We start from the raw sequence: 15,428 nt of genomic DNA, 5'->3' as shown, positions 1-15,428 counted from the left end.
TAGCTAGCAGATCTGTTACGTCTCAGCTCCACCGCTGACTGTGCTTCACGCAGAAGACCTGACTGACTGGAGAGGCAGACACAGCATGCAGAACTCCTTTGTAATTCTGCCATATGTGGTATCTTTCCTCAAAGATAACTCTGTAGAGACCTCCACATTGCTGTCACCACACTCTGTTCCTCAAGACACTTTCCTTGTTGTTCTGGAGCATGAATGCCCTACCATGCTTAGCTTTCAACCTGAAGGATGTTTCTAAGAGCAGAGTAAGATCTAGAGTGGAAGCACTGCACAGGCGTGTGTGTTGCAGCTGTTCAAGACCACACCAAAGTCCCTGGGGAGAGGGAAGGAAGTTAAGTAAGCAAACCCAATTTTAAATGACAATATGACTTTAATCATTCCCTTTCATATATCTTCAAGACATGATACACCAAGCACTTTTCAAAACAATAAATACCGGTACAACGTTCGAGACAAATTAACTTTTCTAACCAGCTGAGTGCCAACACTTGTGCAATGTAAGCTTTGCTTTTCTCTTTTAGGGAGAGACTTCTTGCTGCACTGGCAGCCAAATTGCAGGAATTTTAACCTTATCGAATATAACTTCGTAACAGTATTGGCAACAACTGATGTATGAACAGCATTCAGCATATAAACACATGTGCATAACCTTTCATTCTTCCAATCAGCTACAGAACTTACATAATTACTCACGTACGTATGCAAATTGCACCCTTGCCCTTCAAATGACTTTAAAAATGTCTTCACAGATATGTAGTACATATACAGTCTCCGTGTCACAATAATTTAATTGCCCGTGTCTACTGTTGAAATGTGATTTGTAGCTATTTTTAACAAAATATGAGTAGGAAAATCATACAGATATGGGTTGAAAAATATACATAGAAATTATAGAGAAATAGATATATTGTAAGTAACAATGATACAATATGTCTGTGTAACACCAGATCTATTTCATTTTATTTTGTCCTGCCACAGCATCCAGTTACTCCGGATCTTAACAGGAGCATGGACAGAACTCAGGGAATTGGTATTACTTCACAGTAATATGGCACAGAAGTTAAAATAGCAAAGTTTCTGTGGTCTACGCCACGGGCTTTAAGAACATGGAAAAGTGTTCTTCACAGTTGAGGACTGGAAGCATAGCTCTGCTGTTTAAGGGTTTGAAAAATCTATGAGGTACTGTTGTCCTGACAGAAAAATCCTCCTTCTCTGAAAGTGCTTTTTGCCCCTTGTACAGAAGGCATGGCACAGCTATATTCATGGAGCTACAGAGCAGAGACTCATCCCGTGCAGCTCATATCAGTTCGTTCTTCTGCTATTTCTATGTATCTGAATGGTGCATTGTCATTCTCTTGTTGAAAATCAGATTTTTTAAGTATGTATTGAAAAAGCTAAAATTCCCAGGATGTGCTCCTGCCAATCCTGATCATTACATTGTTTATACTAATGAGAAGAAACAATTAGTGTTTGTAGGTTTTGACATTACACATGAACATTACATCCTCAACTAAGAGAATACGTGGGGACAAATGTAGTGGGTCCTCTCTCCTCGTGTGTCAGAGGAGGTGCATGAGGTGAGTCAGCGTATTTCCTCTGAGCATGGAAAAAAAGCTCTGTATAACTGCAGAGCCCTAGAGAAATTATTTATTTTTTTTTATATAGACTTGTCTCACAGCCTCATAACTACAAGTAGCTTAAAAAGTTACTGCAGCACTCATCTGGAATAAGGTGTGCAATTTTGAGGAGCTCTGATATCAGGTGAAAAGTATTACTTTTGGATGTTCAGGAGAATGGAAAGCCTGTCTTAAAAGTGGAGACTAAAGGTCTGGGCTTGTTTATCCTAGCAAACAAAGGCTGAGAGAGGGTTCTGTTCGATCAGTAAAACAGAGGCAGGTAAGAAGAAGAGCTCCTTAAACAATTGGACATCAAAGACGCAAAAAAAGTGGGGTAAATCTATATGTTCCCATCTACATGTCTGTGAGAAATATTTTCCTGATGCTTCTGCCTCCCTTGAGGAAGCGAGATGGCGGAAGACCTTCCGGCAGGTCTATGTGAGCATGCGGGGGAAGGACAGGAGCTGCTGAAGGGTGCCCACAGGAGCAGGGGCTGGACTCTGTGAGCAAGGAGAGCCTTTCAAATCTGGTAATGGGTGACTGCTGAAGTACTGGAGGAGAAGGCATCCCGTGTGGCCTGCTCTCCTTGGGGATGTCAAAAGGAAAGAGACCTGAAAGAGAAAGGACTCCCTAAGATGGCTTTTCATCTTCTGGTACTTTAACGCTGCCCATTCATATGCTGGAGAGTCTTTTCCTGGACATAGTCCTTGCAGTATCTTTAGGAGGAACTTTGCCTTTTATTAGTCTCTGCCCAGGCACTTGGAAACGGCAGTTTCCATTCTCAGATTTGCAGTAGTCTGAGACGGTAGCTTGGGAGCCGGAAGACTTTGAATCCAAAGAAATCTGACTAACAGCAACACTGCTTGCACTCTTGGAGGAATACGTATAAATCATTTTGAGAAAGGCAGATTTTGTGTTTGTTTCTTGCTTGTAAATGATGATATAGCACTTTGGAAGAAAAGTGCAGCAGAGGATTCCATAATTAGATATTAAAACAACGATGATTTCCACTGCTGGCAGGTATTTGCCAAATGTATTTGCATAGACAGGGATAAATACAATCCATGCTATAAAGTAAATTAGCATGCCAAAGGTGATGAATTTAGCTTCGTTGTAGTTCTCTGGCAACTTCCTGCCTTTAAAGGCAAATATGAAGCAAATGAAGGCTAGGGCAGCAATGTAGCCCAACATAATCCCAAAAGCTACAATAGAGCCCTCATTGCACTCCAGAATTATTGTTCTTGGGATTGAGAAATTTTGGTTTACAAAAGGTGTCCTAAATATTAGCCAGAAGGTGCAAATGATAACTTGAATTCCAGTGCAGGTGACCACAGTGGGAACAGGCTTATATATGCATTTCAGAAAATTCTGCAGCTTGGGATCAAAACTGAAGGCTAGTAAAATTTTTAGTGACTTTATTAAAATACATGAAATGCAGAGTGTAAAACTGACGCCAAAGAGGGCTTGCCTAGTCTTGCACTTGATTTCTGTGGGTTCACCTATGAAGAAGACGGTGCTTAAAAAAATTAAGAAGTGGCTGAAGAGAATAATATAGCAAACAGTTAGGCCTCCAGATGCTTTCACAACTGGTGTGTTCAAGTTCTTAGTGAATATGACACTAACTGACAAAACTAATGCAACCCCAAAAGCAGAGAGGAGGAGGAGGAAAATAGCAAACCAGTCAGTCCAGGCAAGAAAATGGATCGTCTTTCTGTAGCATGTGGTACTGTTGATGGGAGCCCAGTAGGTTTTGTTGTTACATCGGTAGCAGTAATCCATATCTGAAAGCAGAAAAAAAGGAAGATAACTTAGAAACCTGTAGTAAATAAACTGCAAAGTGGGTTACCGAGGCTTGAGATATGAGAGGAATGTGGGAAGGGATGCTAAAGGGAAGAACCAGGGCTGAGTGCTTCCGACTGTTGCTGCCGCCATCCAGACGGAAGAGCTGCAGGGCTGCGGTGGCAGTGGTGACAGAGGCAGAAGGAGCAAAGGAGGGATGGCTGCCGGCTGGGAGCAGGGGATGCCTGAAGCCAGGGGCAGGGAGGGGACAGGGAGAATGAGAAGGGTCCTAAAACTGCCGTGGTCATCATACGTGACCTGGCCAGAGCTCTGAACAGGCAAACTTTAACTGAAACCTGAGCAATGACTTGAGAGTAAATAAATTCTCCTCCAGAATTTGAAACTGTTTATTTCACTTACCTATTTCTACAAGAAAAAAAAAAAAAACCTTTCTCTTTAGAGATAGCTTTTGAAATGCAACAGCAAGAATAAACTTTGCTTCAGATTATGCTTTGAAGGGTTACTTTTGCTTTAAAATTCCTATCCTCTGATATGGAGAAATTTCACAACTATTTGAATTGTTTGAAGACATTCCTTCAACTCTGTTTCCTTCTGCTCTCAGGATATTTAAAGTACATTGGACCACAATTTTCTTAATTTCGTATCTGTCCTCCATATTTAATTTTCCCCTTTAAAAAAATTTGCTCAAACCTATAAATGAACCAGTAATAAAGTACACATCTGATTTGATACTGGAAAATATTACTGTACAGTTATATTAAACTTTGCACCGCTCCCTGGTAAGACAAAAACATATGCTGGTAAGCAAAATACATAACCCTTGGATTTTGTAGACTCATAGAATGGTTCAGGCTCAAGGCAATTAAAGGTCATCTAGTCCAACCACCTCCTATGGACAGGGACACCCTCCACCAGACCAGGTTGCTCAAAGCCCCATCCAGCCTGGCCTTGAACACCCCCAGGGATGGGACATCCACAACTTAACTGGGCAACCTGTTCCAGTGTCTCACCACCCTAATTGTAAAAAATCTCTTCCTTACAGGACTGGGTGTGCTGCGGAAAGACAAGGAAGCAAGGCTCTATTTTGATGAGAGTCAGTCTAACTGAGAAATCAGCCAGACTTTCCATCCTACCCAAGGATAATGCTAGTCAACTGGAAAATCTAATTGCTTTAAGTCTGGTCGTCTAAAAACAATCTAAACCAAGTTTTATAGGCCAAAGACTTGTATTTGGGAAACAGAGTATAAACAAATATTTCAATCCCATTCCAAAGTTATACCCAAGGTTGCCAAGGCACACTATAGCCAAACAAAACAGTTGTATTGATGTCTAAATAAACCTTTATTTAGATCACAATTCCTTACCTGTTTGATTGCTGTAATGGTTTTCTGGACAGTAAACACACTCATAGCAGCATGTGTGTGGACTTTCTGTAACCTTTTTCATCTGGCCTGGCTTGCAGTGCTGGGAACATGTTGACTGAACCTTCTGCAGTGTGCAAACAACAAAAAAAAATCATCTCAGGCACAACTAATTGCTAAGAAATGTTAAAATAAACCTCCAGTGATTCTGCAATTTACATTCTATTCTTGGATCTAACATATTTTAAGGGAATCTGAAAATGATGCTGAAAGAAGGCATTGCAGGCTCCATGTTTCTTGTATTTTCTCCACACAATCAACAAGTGACAGGATGGGGTGTTATCTACTTGATAAACTTATTTTTTGGCCCTGAATGCCAATCAGCAGAACAGTCTGTACCTTTATAAACCAGATCAAAGTGTCTTGTCCAGCTTTGAACCTAGAGTTTAGACTGCTGAGGATCAGCTCCAAAGAAAGCCCAGAAGCTTTGACGGAGGATTCGAGGGGACTGCTTCACAAGTGAGGTCCTGACACCCTGCTTGGCTGCTCTGAGCCTGGGGGAGACCCCTTGGCTCAGGGAAGACACCACGGCGGGTGCTCTGCGCTGTAGCTCTGGTGTTCCTGACCCTCAGCAGCTCACCCCCGAGTCACAAAGCACCACTCTGGCATGTGTGATCAAGGCCTTCTCTCAAGGTCTGACTTCAGGTCCTCCTTCCAAAGCCATTTTTTTTTGTAAAATGGAGAAACGGTCCTGAGGGACACTACTATTTCTTTTCCCTCCAAGATGGTCCTCACAAAGAGGTGGAGACATTTCCTTGTCATTTGGGGCAGTGCCACAAAGAAGGACAATATTTGAGATTCTCTTCTCTACTCAGCTGAGTTCACACACTGAGACTTGAATTCAGCCCACCTAGTAAGCAACCTCTCCCCTCCCATTAGTGGTGAACACTTTGCAGCACAGAGCTGCAGAATGAACTAAGAACTCCACACGTGCAGAGGTGACAGATTATCCAGCTGGAACTGCCCATGGCCACCCACTAGTCCTGTCTACACCAGTGCCAGGGCTCCAGGTGGTACCACTTACCTCAAACTCCTGTAGTTATGCTGACTTAAGCTCTAACAGAAGTAAATAATCAACAAAACTTTTTTTTTTTCTTTTTAACAGCAAAGTCAACAGATATGACTCTTCCAGTACAAAATAAATGGTGGTGTTACATAAGAGAGCAGTCCTTTATACACAGTCATTTTTTGTTTTAAAACCCCTTTGAAAGATTCTGGAGTAACATCCTTAGGACAGACATAACTTCTCATCTTAGGAAGCCTCCCAGGAGCATTCTGGAGAAATAACTCAGTTTCAAATCACTGGGCCTGCTTACAGGCTAACGTGCTTCTCAGGGTGCATGAGAGTTGTTGAATATACCCAGAAAGGGTTCTTTGCTCTAAGAGGAGAACATGAAACCACAAGAGAGATTTCTAGCTGATACATGCTTCAGTTGCAAATACTGGAGGGAGAAGAAAACATATGAAACAAATTTCACATGTTATGTCAACAAATTAAAAGTTACCTTTAAATCCAGGAATTCCTTTTTCTTCTCTTCATCCTCAAAGATAAAGTCACCTTTCTCTGGGTCATATTCTGCCATAGTGGTGATTTCCATGTGGCCATCAACTTCTTTCCAAAGAAGTACATCATAACTGGTTATCATATCTCCATTGGAGTCAAACTTGTTTTCTTTGTCATCGTCAGTGACTGTAACTTTTTTAAGTTCTTCAAGGAGCTGAACATAAGTATAGGGGAACGATAACATACATCGGTATCATGTCAGTGTGATAAACTCAATAGTTTAACATCTGTATGATAATATCAAGGTTGAAGAAAATGTTGCTTTTTAGGAGTAAAAGAAATCCTAAAATTAAAAGTCATCTTTGTAACTGTTTAATTTGATGTCCGACAGAGAATTATGTTGTTCAGACAGTTCTGTTGACCTTAAAAATATATCAATAAAAAACCTCATAATTTCTTAACTCTATGTAATATGTACCAATATTCATGTCAGTATTTTTTTTCAGCCTTGGCAATTTTGTTACGATGATGGGAAAAAAAAGATTTTTGCTTGTAAGAACTATTGGAATTCCCCCTCCTGTAAAGAACCACCGTGAGTGATGCTCCTGTTGTTACTTTACTGTCACCAGAGTCAATCTGGACAACATTTGCTTCCAGAGTAACCTCCCCCAGCATGTCTGGAAATATCTATTTTCATGTGTGACTCTGACTGATATTATGTATTTCAAGGTGAGACTCAGAACTGTTAAAAGAACAACACATGCCAGTTTGCTCAGATGAAGTGATGAATGGCACCATGACAATAAATAGCAAGGCCACATTTGACAGATCACAGGAAATATCAATACAAGCGTGCTTTGGTAAGGCAACTGTCCGGCTTCGTATTGCAATCCATTCTGTTCAACAGGAGGAAATTTCTGTCTCTCTCATCACAAGCAGCTAGATCAAAAAGTTCTGTGTGAATCTAGAAAAGCACAGGTTAAAGTACATATAACACACCCCTAATTCATGGGGAGACCACAGAAGGACTATTAGCTACTGTGGTTCTTAATTGAAGCAAAGGCTTTATCCCTTTGCAGGCATAACAACTTTGGTGAAAGGCTGAATTTAACTTCTCCTTGAAAAGCACACTCTTACATGGATCCATTTGTGATATTTGTAGCATTTAACAAACATACTGACAAGTATATTACTTCAACAGGCTTTGGCAAATATATGTATATAACACATCTGGTCTATATAATGTCATTTTTTAATGCATAACATAATTTTTTTTGAGAGTTCATACACTTTCACTGCATCTCTACAAATTTATGAAGAGCCAAAGTGTGCTTCTAACCAATGGTGCCTTTGAGTTTCATATTTGTGTGGGACTGAATAGGAATTTATTTATTGTATATACTCAGGCTAGTCATTTAATCTTCTCTTCTCCACTTCTCCAACAATATGGGAACAACAGAGCTTTTTGAATACATCTTGAGCTTCAGACAGAGTGGGCTAATGATTAGCAATATTTTGGTGTAACTGATGACTATTTTTACGAAGTCTGTAACACCAATGATTCTGTCATTTCTTTGTATGTGGAGATCTGTGATATGGATTAGTTGCATCCTATGCTCTGTATATATATATCAATTTCTAGAAGGTTTAAATTTAGTCTAGAATAAATGCATTATGAAAATGGCACAGGGGAAATAATTGTCTCTTTCAGTTTTCATCATGAGTTCTTATCCTCTTAACAGGACTTTTAATTTGAGTGGTTTGAGATTTAATTCAGCAATGATGTAAATGCAGCTCCATAAAGTTGCACCCCCTGTAGACCAGTCCTGAATTTGTGCCATTTACATTTACTAGTTCATGTACGAGTCTGATTGTTACTGTTTGGGTTTGGTTTTCTTTGGTTTTTTGGTTATTTTTTTTTCAAATCCCATATCTTGGTGTGACCTGCCCTGACCTAGGATAAGAGGTCAGAGCAAGTCAGAGTGCTTCAGTGGTTGTTTGACTTTTAAATGAACTTTTGTTTAATCCTCTGAGTAAAAGTGTGTAAAAGTGAATACTCCTGAGCAGGTTCTTGGGTAAAAGGTCAGGTCAGGTTTACTTGACTGATTTTTCCACTTCTTTTCCCATCCAGTAGAGTTTGACAACAAGTACCTCACCCATCTTAAAGATTGTGTCTAATTTTCCTAACAGTATAAATCAAGATCAGACAGAGGAATAGTCTGTTGCACTTTCACTTTCTAAATAAAGATCCATTATAGAGGAAAATACCTGCATTCAGACAAAACCAGAGACAATGGCTAGAGAGAGAGAGGGAAACCAAAACTCTTTCGTGAATTATACTCTCCTGTAACTTCCCCATCTATCAAGAGCACTCTCTGGTGTTTATTACAGTGGTTTGCAGCAACAGGACCAACCATTAGTAGCTTGAGAGCTGATAAGTCAACTGAAGATTGACTATACATTTTTATAGTATGCTCTCTGAAGGTGATGTGGGAAGTGTTAGGGTAGCTAATGAAGCCCATCAGCTAAAGATACCTTCTGCACCTGTGGAGTCACTTATTGGCAGCCATTGCTATTGCATCTATGTAGGAGGAGATGGTGGGTATGCAGTTACTCACGATCAGTTAGCTGTCTGTATGTGAAATGCAATAATCATTATCTACAGTGCAACACAGCCATGGCTTAGCACCAGGAGCTTCTGTGTCTACATGGGCCAAAAAAAGGAAGGCAAAACTGAATTCTAGTTCTCAGCACTGCAGCAGTTAGATACTGCTGCTCTAGCACATAGTCTGTGATTTCGGTTGGTGAAGAAAGGCAGGACCAGGAATAAAAAGTCATTTAGTAAAAGGATCAAGGTAGTAAATCCAGGAATGTGGGAGCAAAAATGAGATGAAAGGTTTGCAGAGAGAGTGAGACCTGAAATAACATCATACCTCCCAGGGAGCGAAGGCAGAGGGATCCTTGCAGTTTCTGTCTTTGCATTGCCCTTTAATAGCATGAACAATGGCATAGACTGCAAGTATAGTACTATGGATAAATCCTGGTTCAATGTTAGCATTCAAAAAATCATCTCTCCAGATTTGATGTTTATTTTCAACATTTTGCAACAGATCATCCTGGGACTGGTTTGAAATGCACGTTTGAAAATCGTGGTATTCCAGATGTGCACAGACTGACAAAAGCATAATATATTCATGTAAAAACTTGTTGTTGCCAGTGGGCTTTCCATGAAGGTTCCTCAGAAAGTCTTGGAATGTGGAGATGTCTCCGCTTTTAAATCCAAATCCCACAATGGTCCCCAGCTGTCTGATATTGGGAATTGTACTGATTTTGACTGCAGTCGACCAATTATTGCTTGCAATCCAGATTTTATTTACATTCCTCTCAATTGCCTTCCTAAATAGTCTGAGCACATGGAACTGTCTCATAAAGACAACAATAACATTTACTCTGTTTTCCTTTACAATCTTCTCAATTGCATGATCAACTTTGGTGTGAAAGGTGTTGTCAGAGAGATAGGCAGGCAGCATTTCTTTAAAAGCTATGCAAACGTTGTTTGCCATGGCCTGGACCCCAAAGCTCTCCAGGGCAAAGCGCCCATTGTCATCATCAGTAGCTATTACTCCAATCCAATTCCACCCAGACTCACAGATCAAATGGGCCATTGCTCTTGTCTGATGAAAATCACTGGGGATAGTCCTGAAGAAAGAAGGAAAGCGGATTTTGTCACTGAGGATTTCAGCTGATGACGCCGGACTGACCTAGGAAGAGTGAACAATTCAGTTATGGAATGGAAAGGATGTCAAGAGATCCAAAATTGCCACGATTGCTCTTTCATCCAGCCTGGCCCAGGGCTTCCTCCTCCTGTGACTGAACATCAACAAGGTGCAGCCAAATGGGCAGGTTCCCTCACCTTGCTGTTTGAATGCAGACTTGCGCCCAGTACCACTTTTGCAGCTCTCATTTTCATGCACCTTTACTTTGGTAAAGGCAGCGAACAAAACCTTTCAAAACGGCTATGGCAGTTATACTGGTAAAAGGATTTTGTTTTACTCTGTTCAGATACCATCAACGTACTATTCAAAATAATATTTAAAATATTGGAAGCAGTAAGTATTGTTTGAGTTATTATTCAACTTGCTAGTACCCTTACATTTTGCAGTATTTTTCTATCACTGAGTAGGTCAGTATGGTTCACCCACATATGTATTTTCTCTCCAAGATTTAATTACTATATTTTAAAAGGATCATTAAGTCTGTTAGAAGAACCTCCTGGAAAAACAAATGGTAACCAATACCACAAAATGCTATGATTCTTTCATGTAAAAGATTTATTACTTTTTCCTTGTGAATGTAGCTAGAAAAAGGTAAATGGAATATTGTTATTTAAATCTCTTTAGTTTTAATCATTTTCTATTTGTTTGTAGGAGGTATTTTTTACATTTATATTTCATGAATTGCTTGACAGTTCTTAAAACATAAAATCTTACTGATGTCAGAAGATTATAGATGCTATTGATAAGAAAAATCTGCTGGGTCACCTTTTCCATCTCTATGTGCCAATGCATATTTTTTTATCTCTTGCCTTTTCATTATGTTCAAGTGTGGTATTTTAATTTTCATAATTACTGTTGCTCCTGTGGTGGAGCTGGAGATCATCATTACTTCCTACCATTGCAGAGGAAAATATTCAGTTAGAATTTATGTTTTGTTCAGATTTTATGTCTTTTCCACATGTTTGGTTACTATGTTGCTACTTTGCAGTGAGGTAGTTTCTGTCAAATTGCCAAACCTGAAAGCAACACAGGATGGTGTGGAAGTGGATCTCCTTTTTCCTTGTTGGTCCTGGCCTTGACCCCAAAACTTTTATAATGGTGAAAGTAGAAATGTAAACACTGGCCTAAGTGTAAGTGTGGGACTACCAGACCTAGAGAGGTCAGGAATAGAGAAGGATATTTGGAATGGGTCCAGAGGAGGGACACAAAGATGATCAGAGGGCTGGAGCACCTCTCCTATGAAGAAAGGTTGAGGGAACTGGGCTTGTTTAGTTTGGAGAAGAGAAGGCTCCAGGGAGACCTCATTGCGGCCTTCCAGTACTTGAAGGGAGCCTATAAACAGGAGGGGGAGCGACTATTTACAGGGGTTGATAGTGACAGGATGAGGGGGAATGGTTTTAAACTAAGAGAAGGGAGATTTAGGTTGGATATTAAGCAGAAATTTTTCAGTCAGAGGGTGATGAGGCACTGGAACAGGTTGCCCAGAGAAGCTGTGGATGCCCCATCCCTGGAGGTGTTCAAGGCCAGGCTGGATGGGGCCCTGGGCAGCCTGCTCTAGTGGTTGGCAACCCTGCCCACAGCAGGGGGGTTGAAACTAGATGGTCTTTAAGGTCCTTTTCAACCCAGGCCATTCTATGATTCCATGATTCTATGATTTTGAGAAGGACCAATGTAGATCTAGAGAGCTGTATTCCCTCTTTTCCACAACTTCCTGAAGAGTAACAGGAGCAAAACTGTGTTTTAGAGCAATAGTCACCCGTCATATATAGTCATATTCACCATCAGCCAGACTAGACACGGTGGGTGTAAATTTGTTGCCCGAAAAAAGTTCTTGAGGGTCATCCAAGGTACACTGGAGTAACTGGCACAGCCATGCTGGACTGACTAATGACACTGCCAGGATGACAAGAGCCCAGCATCATCCTGAAATAGCACTTGGGCGCCTGTGCCTCAGGCATGTAAAGTAGCCCTTACTGCCTTTGTTTAGGCAAGTGAATCAAGCCCTCCATTTGGAGCTGAATCCCACCCCTCCTGATGTCCTGAAGTTGAGCCACATCCTGCCCTGCAGCAAATATGTGGCTTTTGCAATCCCTATGATCAGAGCGACACCTTGATTCTAAGCATGGTAAATTTCACCCTCTGTCCAAACCAAAATAATTCCCTGAAATTTACCTGTGGGATTAGTTGCAAAGCCAACAGCCTTGAAACTGCCATTGACACCTCTGAGTAGCTGGCTCCAATGACTGCCTTAATTCTCGGGACATTGTCTGAGTAGTTACACTTGAACTCTACAACATCCTCAGAAGAATTGAATTTAGACAGAAACCTCAGAGCAGATGCCATGGCTTTCGTAACTTCTGCGCATGTGTCATAGATTTCATAGCCCAGAGTAACTCCAGATAACAGCGTTGAATTGTTGATCGTTTCGATAGCATGTATCATTGCAAGTGTCTGAAGAAAAATTTGAATTTCAAAGCTGTCAGGAAACACAGAAGTTTTATTTTAGCAAAGTAGTGTTGGGAACAAGTCCAAAGCAAGGTCCGTTTTGAGCATATCCCTTAGAACGTGACAGCTACTGAGAAGAAATGACGGATAGTATGTTTTGTATGATTTACTTGGGGTTCAGTGTACAAAAGATTAGAAATTGTACTTTTTTGTCTCAACTAAGTGGGAGATTAAGCAAAACAAACACAAAATTTAAAACATACCTGAATAAAAATGATTTTCTGAAAAATCAGGTACTAACCCCCAAATTTCATGGTGCATGAAAAATTGCAAGTAATATCTTCAGGAAGCATCTGTCAAAGTCAGTGGGGTCTGCTTCAATTTATTCCACCTGCCCAATAAACTTTTAAAAAATGTATTTACTTTCACCAAAACCATGTAATGGAGAAAAGAAAGGACTAAATTTTTCAGAACAGAAGAAAATATTTCAGATTGAGGTCTTCTAGTGCTTGCATTGATGTTCCTAAAATCTTCTCTAAACCTGATGAAGTCAGTACAGCTATTCCCCTTACCTCCAGTGGATATTTAACAGATGCTTAATCAGAACTGTGCTAGCACAAATGTCTGCAATACAACCAACCTTCCTCTCAGGCAGTCTTCTCTAAAGTTTACAGATCTTTCAAACTAAATTAAATTTCAGATGGATCTGAGACAATTTATGACTCCATAGAAAAAAGATGGAAGACTGACAAAATGTCCTGGTTTTGGCTGGGACAGAATTAACTTCCTTCACAGTAGCTAGTGTGAGTCTGTGTTTAGGATTTGTGCTGAGAAGGTGGCTGATAAAATACTGATCTATAGTTGCTGCCAGGACAGTCAAAGATTTTTAGTTTTGCTTTGCCATTGTCTGCAGGTGCAGGAGAAGCTGGGAGGGAGCACAGCCCACAGTTATTGGCTTAGGATTTGACCTTAGGTTTAGGATTGAGACCCAAATTGTCCAATGATAATGTGCACTATATGCACAAAATTATCAACTTTGTCATAATTTCGAAATAAATCCAGATGGATACATGCATGTCCAGCTGATTATTAGATTCAGATGTGGGATTAAGTTACATGTAAAAATTCAAATATAATTTGAGAATTTGCACCTGTATTAAAATTAAAGAAAAAGCATATTTGAAATTCCTGGGTTTAGGAAAGCATTAGTATATGGTTAAAATAAAGTTCTTCACCAGGTTTCCTTTGCATTCTTTCTGGAAAAATCAATGTTTCAAGCACAGTAGGATTTGGAGGCAACAAAATAAATATTCTGATGCACAGTCTGAACCTGAGTGCATACATTACATGGTATCTATATAGTCTATCCTATAACATAATGCCACAATTATAGTACAAAATGTAATAACTACAGTAATTATAATAATAATTACAAATTATTCCACAAGGTACTATCATACATTAAAAGAGATCTGCTCTGTGAAGAGGGGGATGTAGTTTCATATGTGCTTAAGTAAAATAGAACAGTCTATCAGTGTTCAAATCATCTAGATTCAATTTCATATCAAATGATGAACAACTGCACAACAGACAACTTCAGACATATAGCAAAAGATTAGCATTTACATAGAAAATAAATGACTGTTCAGCACAGACCTCCAGGGCTATTTGTCTATAATTGAAGACTGAAATAAGATCAAATACTCATTCCCTTCCTCAGGCAGCCACAGTATTCTTTACTGTAACTTTACCATACTTTGCATTATGTTATGCACAATTTATGTGATGTCCAAGGTCTTTTGTTAATGACTAAGAAATTCAAGAGAAATAGATTTTGTTGATCTTAATATAAGAAGTACTTGCCCAATGTCAGTGATCTCTTCTTTGTTATATATGCAATTTCCAGTATTACTCACCCGGCACAGTTCTGAATTACTGGCTTGATGGGATATTCTTCTGGATGCAGCATTACGCTATGAACTGCAAACAAGCCTCCAATAACAATGTCCCCTGGAGAACTGGCGTCCACGAAGTCATGAGTATTCTGGCAAGAGAAAGCGATATCAGTGCTGATCACAAAGCAGGGGATCAAAAAGCTAACAAATGCCATGTTTCTATTTCACTTGCTCACTACCAGCTTTAAGTCAATTAAGCGAGCTGCGGGGCCAACAGGGGCTCCTATGTCATCTATAAACAGGAGCAAAGGAAAAGGGCTGCACTCAGAAGTTAGTCACACCTCACAAGGGGCTTGTGTTTACTTCACTGGCTGGGGCTCTTTTGATGAAGGTACTAAAGCAATGTTGTCACATAAAATGTGAGGGTGTAGGGGTGTGAGAGTGAAGAGGGAGGGAAAAAGATAAACAAGTCTAAAAGGAAATGTTGGACATAAAATCTGCTCTTCTGTGTTCGAAGTTTATTATACCTTATCAGAAAGACATGGCAAATATTTTTGGTATAAATTTGGGCTTGTCTTGAATACATTCCAACTGAGTGCAGGTTGCAAAGAAGCAATCGTGTAATATAGTAGTGATACTGCTGCGACTGTATTTTAAAGGTCTGATCCAAAGAGTACTGAAAAAAGACACTCTTGCCACAGTGTGCTTTAGGTCAGAACCTAGTCCAAAAAAACCACACCAAAAGTATCAAAAGACTGCTTTTCTCTAAACCTTTTTCTTATAATTTTTTAAATCTTTGTATAAAAATGTTTTGGATGAGCTAACATTCATGGTTCTGATGCACACACAGCTCATAGGGACCTCAGCGGGCTTTGGATCAGGATCTGTATGACAAGCCAGGCCATGCCTGCTGCTGGTTAATTTGATAAACAGTGGGAAAAGTCCTAGTTTCT

General features: G+C 39.9%; 1 protein-coding gene across 1 annotated transcript; it reads right to left on the bottom strand.

Moving 5' to 3' along the window:
* Positions 1–2,306: 2,306 nt before the first annotated feature.
* Positions 2,307–14,690, bottom strand: GPRC6A (G protein-coupled receptor, class C, group 6, member A). Its single transcript, XM_010082829.1, has 6 exons — positions 14,497–14,690; positions 12,308–12,611; positions 9,293–10,120; positions 6,361–6,573; positions 4,799–4,922; positions 2,307–3,415 (listed from the first exon to the last, which is right to left on the bottom strand). Exons 1-6 carry the CDS (start codon positions 14,688–14,690, stop codon positions 2,307–2,309), a joined length of 2,772 nt encoding a protein of 923 aa, XP_010081131.1.
* Positions 14,691–15,428: the final 738 nt, after the last annotated feature.

The sequence above is a fragment of the Pterocles gutturalis genome, unplaced genomic scaffold (genome assembly GCF_000699245.1).
Source record: "Pterocles gutturalis isolate BGI_N339 unplaced genomic scaffold, ASM69924v1 scaffold6305, whole genome shotgun sequence".
Classification (NCBI taxonomy): Eukaryota; Metazoa; Chordata; class Aves; order Pterocliformes; family Pteroclidae; genus Pterocles; species Pterocles gutturalis.
This window is presented reverse-complemented; position numbering and strand designations above follow the sequence as displayed.